Source organism: Nestor notabilis, unplaced genomic scaffold (assembly GCF_000696875.1).
Source record: "Nestor notabilis isolate BGI_N333 unplaced genomic scaffold, ASM69687v1 scaffold16356, whole genome shotgun sequence".
NCBI classification, from domain to species: domain Eukaryota; kingdom Metazoa; phylum Chordata; class Aves; order Psittaciformes; family Psittacidae; genus Nestor; species Nestor notabilis.
Genome location: NW_009934383.1, coordinates 16,519 through 23,558, shown reverse-complemented (window position 1 = coordinate 23,558; position 7,040 = coordinate 16,519). Strand labels below are relative to the sequence as shown.

The 7,040-nt window shown below is 59.1% G+C and overlaps 1 protein-coding gene across 1 annotated transcript in view; it reads right to left on the bottom strand.

Annotated features, from left to right (window-relative positions):
- The window catches only part of TANGO6 (transport and golgi organization 6 homolog (Drosophila)), a gene marked incomplete at its 5' end in the record, with an annotated part of 24,305 nt that overhangs the window by 831 nt on the left and 16,434 nt on the right, over window positions 1-7,040 (bottom strand). Inside the window, 5 exon segments of the mRNA XM_010017322.1 lie at window positions 26-139; window positions 1,157-1,308; window positions 4,327-4,479; window positions 6,551-6,608; window positions 6,780-6,928. Coding sequence (XP_010015624.1) covers window positions 26-139; window positions 1,157-1,308; window positions 4,327-4,479; window positions 6,551-6,608; window positions 6,780-6,928 — 626 coding nt within the window.

The following is a 7,040-nucleotide window of genomic DNA, read 5'->3' as shown; positions in this document are numbered from 1 at the left end:
GGGGAGAAGCGGGGATTTGACCCACCTCTGTGGCCTTCTCGCTGAGCCCCCGCAGCAGCACCACCACCACGTGCACGGCAGCTCTTCGCACCTCCACCTCAGGGTCTGTCTTGGCTATGGCTGTCACACAGGAGGTGACCTGCGGGGACAGGGTGGGGAGCCATCAGCAAGGGCAGGGGGATGGAGGGGGAGGATGAGGATGGGACCCCTACACCCAGCCACGCATTCCCCTGTCAGCACCCAACCGGGGGGGTTGATTTTGTGTAGCACTGGGCAGCAAGCAGCCCTCCCTCTCCTTCCACACAGCTGCCTTGGGAAGCTTTATAAAAAGCAGGCAGAGTCAAAGCAACCTAATTAAACCCCAGCAGTGACAGCCGGAGAATTAGCAGAGCTCAAGCCTTCCCAAAATAGCAGCGTGTGGCGTGTTGGCATCTCATCAGACTGGCAGTACCCCACTGATGCTCTGTGTGTCTGTGAGTGGGGAGTGGGGAAAGAACCCTGTGTGCTGCGTCCCTGATGTCTCCTGACCTTCCTCCCACTCCAGGAGGCAACGTGGGCTGAAGCTCTAACTCCTACAGGGTCATAGACCTACAAGCTCAAGGGCTGCCAAATGTGATGCTGGTAGCTCCCAGCAAGGAGATATGGGAGAAGATGCCCCCAGAACCAAGGCTCACCCCACCAGGATCACAGCTCTGGTGGCTCTGGCACCTGCGTCCCACCCCGCCAGCTATCAGCTGGGTGTTGATGCTGATAACAGAAGGGCAAGGAGTCCTAATTAAGCAGAAGGAAGTGCCTTTGGCAGGTAATAAATGCACCCCCAGGTCTCTTCCTGCAGATTGCCATGGGTGGAGCAGCACCACTGCTTTTCCTTGGGCTATTGCTTCCCTGCACAAACCATATCTGATTATAAAGCTGATTATAGAGTTCTTAGCCCTAAAAGTCAGGGCTAGAATTTCCTTAGGGTCTGCTGCAGGTCCAAGGACTTTTACACCCTGCAATATCAGGAACTATCACTCATGTCCTTTATGGAAACCCCCCAGCTGTTGTGTCCCCAGCAACCAGCATTCAGCAGCTCTGCATCCACTTTACAAACCGCTCTCATTAAGGAGGCAGGGACCCAGGGAAGAGGCTGGCAGTGCTGGGATGGAGCTGGTACCTCCTGGACGATGGAGCCCAGCTGAAAGCCAAGGCGCTGGCAGAGCTCGCCCAGGTTGGAGAGGCTGCTGGCCCGCAGAGCACTGTCAGGGTCCCGTGCGCCCTGCAGGAAGGCCTGGACCAGTGGCTCCCGGTGCTTGAACACCATGTCCCCTGCAAGAGAGAGCAGAGCAGCACGTCACGGGCAAGGAGAAACCCACAGCCCCTTCCTGCCAAAGCCCTGGCTCCAGTGGGAGCAATCAGATTGCTCCCTGCTCCTTGCAGCACCACCAAACAGCTGGATGCAACATCTGGAGCGTGCCTTGTGCCCAGTGTGGGGACCCTGGTGCAACTCCGGGTGAAGCATGGACAGAGCCTCAGCAGGGACCCTCAGGACACCAGAAACCCCCAACAGACCCCACAGCAAAGACCTTTGTGTGGGGCTGCCCTCCACATCTCCTGTCCCCCACAGCTCCTGTGGGGCCATTGAGAGGTGACCCCAGGAACAGACCACGGGAACAACGTGCGAAGCTCAAGTTCTCAGATAATTCAGCTGCACAACCCCCCACCCCAATTAGCACATGGAGGCCCCGGGGATGTGTGAGCCGCCTAATTAGGGGTCTGCACACATCGCCCGTGACCAGCATGCACAATCACCCCAGCGCGTGGTCCTCCTGTGTGAGATGGATGGCTGGTGGCCATGGCATGGGCACAGCTCCCACCCTGTGAGCTTGGTGGTTTCCTGGCTCTCCCAAGCTCTGGATACTCCTTGGATACCGGTTTGACCCCACTTGCAGCACTGTGTACGGTGCTGATGTCCCCAGCATAAGATGGACATGGAGCTGTTGGAGCAAGTCCAGAGGAGGCCACGGGGATGATCAGGGGCTGGAGCAGCTCCCATATGGAGACAGGCTGAGAACATTGGGGCTGTTCAGGCTGGAGAAGAGAAGCTGCGTGGAGACCTCAGAGCAGCTTCCAGGGTCTGAAGGGGGCTACAAGGATGCTGGGGAGGGACCTTCATCAGGGACTGTAGTGATAGGACAAGGGGTGATGGGTTCAAACTGAAACAGGGAAGTTCAGGTTGGAGATAAGGCAGAAGCTGTTCCCTGTGAGGGTGCTGAGGCGCTGGCACAGGGTGCCCAGAGAAGCTGTGGCTGCCCCATCCCTGGCAGTGTTCAAGGCCAGGCTGGACACAGGGGCTTGGAGCAACCTGCTCTAGCGGAAGGTGTCCCTGCCCGTGGCAGGCGGTTGGAACTGGATGAACTTTAAGGTCCCTTCCAACCTTAACCATTCTATGATTCTATGTGTCCTGCAGCCAGAAGAGGCAGTGGGATGCCCCAGGATGCAGGGACAGAAACAAGCCCCACAGGCAGTGGAGAGAACCCATCACCCTGCAGATGGGGGCAGCACGTTGGGTGCTGCAGTGAAGGCCTGGGGATTGGCCAGCCCCTGCACCACTGGCACACTGACAGCTTCAGGCTGCGTGCAAGGAGGGTAAACACTGCATGTGACGGCCAAGAGCTGGGCAGGAACAGGCAAACTGGGTCCTTCTGTAGGACTGTATCATTGTAGCTTCACTCTCCCTACATGGCTCTCCCTGTCACTAAAGGACCATGCACTCGAGGAGCAGGGATGGCTCCTGAATGGCATAAGGTGGGAGAGCTCAGGGCATTACTGTGATGTCAAGGATGGCCATGCTTGCTTGGGAATGCAGCCTGCTCTATGCTTGCACCCCAGGAGTCAGTCCAAGTAGTGGCAGATGACCCAAGCTCCTCCAAAGCCAACAGCACACCGTCGGACAGACACAGAAAGAACATGAAGCGCTTCCCTTCCTGCAGCAAGCCCAGCACGTGTTCCCTTGACAGAGAAAGGAAAAGGTCTGCTGTGGTGCACCCAGAGCAGATTTAACAGGTTTGCAGCAAAAGCTAACTGAGTTGGTGCAAGGCCTCTATGAACCCTTGTGTAGCACTTGGCCTTGTGCTGCTGGAGACAGGACCGTGCTTTGGTGGTTTGCCAGGCGACAGGTGCCTGCTGTAAAATCACCTCCCGGATGGGAAAAAGCCACTCCAGTGGGATGTCAGACAGGGATGGGGCAGAAGTGAGGCACAGCAGTCCACAGGCAGCCACAGGAGCTCTGAGCTGCATGGAGCAGAGTGCTTCTGGAAGCGCTGGATCAGTCCTTGCTCTTAAATCCTGAAGCTTTGCAACAAAAACAACTTTGTGTGATTTGCTCTATAAATACTCAGGCGAGCCAGGACGCGCCGGAGCTACTGCCCGCGGCAGAGGCACTGAGGAGAGGGGGGAGAGACGCAGTGGAGGCCGTGCCACTGTCTCACTGCCAGCCCTGCCGAGGGAAACCCAGCACGGTGCAGTGCCAGGCAAAGCGAGGGCTGGATGGACAGACATCACCTGGGGGCCTTTAAGACACCAAGAGGCTTTGCTACCTATCACACTGCTCACCGGAGCTCCATTGTGAGATGATGGGATTACTGTCTGCAACACTGTCCCATCCTGGCAGCAGGGTAGGGAACAGCATGACCTGGCCCTAGAAACACTGGCCCTGATGGGATGCCTGCAGTAGCACTGCTTGGCGATGTCACCGTGGCCAGGGGACACCGCTGTGCCCCAGAGGAGGGCTCTGGCAAGCCAGGCAGTCAGCAGAGGCCCCAGGGGCTCGGGTGGTCTGCGATCTGCAAGAAGAGGTTGTCTCTGCCATGGCCAACCAGGAAATAGCACTCGCTAGTAACAGGGTACCTTTGCCTGGCTGTCCAGCAGCAGTGACAGTGGCTGCCTCTTACCCTGGCCATGGAGAGCTCTCAGTGCATGCTCTCGCTGCCCTGGCCTCTGCTGGGAATAAAACAAGGCGTTTTAGGACATGTCCCAACAGTGGCTGCCGGAAAGGCCTCATCCAGCTTTTACCCCTCAGCCCTGCATGTCCGGGCGCTTCCCGGCAGCCTTCAAACCCAGTGCTGCCGACCGAGGGGACGGTGGGCTGCCAACAGGATCCACGACCCTGTTCCTGCTCACTCCAGGCTGTAGGAGCTGGTTCTCACCTTTAGACAACCAAAAGGCCCTATGGGCTTTACCCCTTGGAGCTGGTGGCAGAGCAAAACACAGCAAGGGGCTGAGCAGTGCTGCAGCTGCTGGCAGCGTCCAGCACTGCTGTGCTCATGGACACGGCTGTGGACTCACCCAGCGCCTGGGTGACACGCATGAGCACCTCGCCCAGCTTCATCCTGGTGATGGGAGCCATGGCGTCCTCTGTGCCACGTGCTGGGCACCGGTACTGTGCCAGCAGGATGGGCAGGATCCGCTCCGGGTACTCGCTGGAGAGCAGAGCAATACCTGGGGGCAGAGCAAGAGGCGAGTGTGGGTCCAAGGCTGGGCATGAGGATGGCACGTGTCACCACCCTTGGCAGAAGAACCACGGGCAGCTGTGCCGCCCCAGTGCCCTGCGTGCAGCCATCACCTGCAGGACCCCTGCACTGCCCTGGCCCCACACAAAACCACAGGACTGGGGCAGCTCAGTGCTGGGTCTGGTTGGATGCCAAGCTGAAAAATAAGTAATTCAGCAGTTGGCAGCAGGTGCCCACTAATTGCTGCTGGTTAATGTTCATCAACAAAGCATCGACTTGGCTTGCTGGGTGCAGGGTTTGCCCCAGGCTGGCCCAGCATCAGCACAGCTGGGTACTGCAGGCAATGCACAGGCAGCGCCTGGTCACTGCTCCGAGATCCTGGCCATTGGGCACATGGTGGTGGTGTGTCCTTGTCCCCAACAGAGTTCCACAAAGCCTCTGGGTTGGCCCGGCTCAGCTGGGAGCTGGAGCCTGAGCGTGCCCCATACTTGCCACATCTCCCTGAGGATGAAGAGGGGTCAGACCCCAGATATGGGACACAGGCTGGGCTATGCTGCAGGGCTGCGCTGGCTTTCTCATCCCTTTAGAGATGCAGGCTGGGGGCAAGAGCAGGCGGCAGGCGCCTCTCTGATGGGGAAAGGCGGCTGCTCTCCAGGGAACGGGCAAACGGAGCCCCAGCCGTGCCAAGCACTGAGTCACGGTGAGCCCCATTCCCCTGCCCTCCAGGAGCATCCGCCTTCACCTCCAACCCCATTCCCTGGTTATCGGAGGGCGCCCAGAGTTGGTTACCCTCTGCAAGCCCAGGCACATCCAGCAGGGCAGTGACCTCTCCTCTGGCTTCACCTCACCGGAGCCTGGCTGTGTGACAACCAGCAGCACAGTGACAACCAGCACTGGTCCCCAGCACAGCACTGGGCAAGCCCTGCCCCTGCACTGGGGAGCTGGAGTGGGGCAGTGGGGACCCTGCTGGTGCAGTGTCCAGCACCATGCATGGCACACTGTGGTGCCAGCATAGCAGGGGCTGCCTGAGTCACTGCCACAAGGAACCGCGTCAGGGTTAATCACAGCCGCAGCGAAACACGGAGGCAGCTGCACAGGATGAATTAATCACCAAGGGACGGTTGAGGCGTTTGTGTTTCACCTGCAGGGCAAGGACAAACCCATCCCACTCAAGACCGTACAGGCAGAGGGAAGCACAGTGATAAGCTCCTTTTCCAGCTGCTGCTAAAGGTTCCCTACCCAAGGCAGCCAGGGCTCCAGGCACCACTGCTATGGCTTTGGGCATGGGAATGGCACCTCTCTTCCGTGTAACCAGTGCACCACAACCCACTGTCACACAGGATGCCTGCATCATCCTAGGTATGGAAGTACCTGACCGCGAATCTTGACAGCACCAGTGCCATGGGGCTGTGCTGAGCATGCTGGAGCAAGCATGGCATGTTTCCTGGGTTTCCTGGGAAGTGGCATGAGCAGCAGCAGCACTGGATTGTTACTGCCTTGGCATGGGGATGGATGTGGCAGAGCCCTGGGGCAGAACCAGTGGGTCCCCACAGCCCTGGCTCCTCTGCCAGCCTCAGCAAGCCAAAAAGTCAGCTGGGTGCAGGGCCAGGGTGCTCACACTGCACTGAAACTGCAGCCCCAGGCCAGTGGCATGGACCTGGCACAGGGACAGTGATGGGCTTCTGATGTCCTCTGGCCACGGGATGTCCCAAGGGTGAACCTGCCCAGGGTGCCCTTACCTCAGGCTCTGGCATCACCAAGGAGGCACCTGTGGTCTGGGCAGATCCAGCAGTTCAGTCAGAAGGCAAATGAACTAATTACTCACTGAGTAAGCACAACTAGGAGATGAAGCCCGCTGGCTTTGGGAATGTGGTGCAGAGCCTGCACATGGCTCCAGGCTCAACCAAACACCACAAAGACACAGTCCGGGAGGACTGGAGATGCTGAGCCCCCAGCCTGGCCACTGCTTCCCTGGGCTTTGCTCTCCCTGCCCAAACCCCCTCAGCACAAAACCTTCCCCTACAAAGCGCTGGCACTCGCCCTAGCCAGGCACCACTCACCTTGGATGGCCGACAGGTAGACAAAGGCATCCTCATGTTGCACATTCTCCAGGAACACCTGCAAGGAGAGGGGAGCACCACTGGCAGCAGCCCCGCAGCCCCACAGCCATGGTCCCTCCTGACTGATGCCTTCAGCCATCCGTGATGGCACAGTCAGAGGGCTCAGCTAATAGGGATCATCCCCAGCCCCAGCTCAGCACAGGATGGGTCCCCGGTGGGAGCCTGGTACCTGCAGGAGTTTCTCCTGAAGCCGCAGAGCCTCTGGATCATGCTGTGTGATGAGGCTGGCGAGGCAGCGCAGGGCAGCTGCCCGGCCCGGGGGCTGTGGGTCGTACGCTGACACCAGGAGCTCCTGGAGCCCAGCTGGGCTGTCAGTACCTGGGACTGGAGCAGGACCAGTGGTGCTGGGCTCATGGCATGATGTCTGCTCTTCACTCCTCTCCCCAGGAGCCGAGGGGTTGCTGTGGCTCTGCTGTGGTGGTGCCCGGCC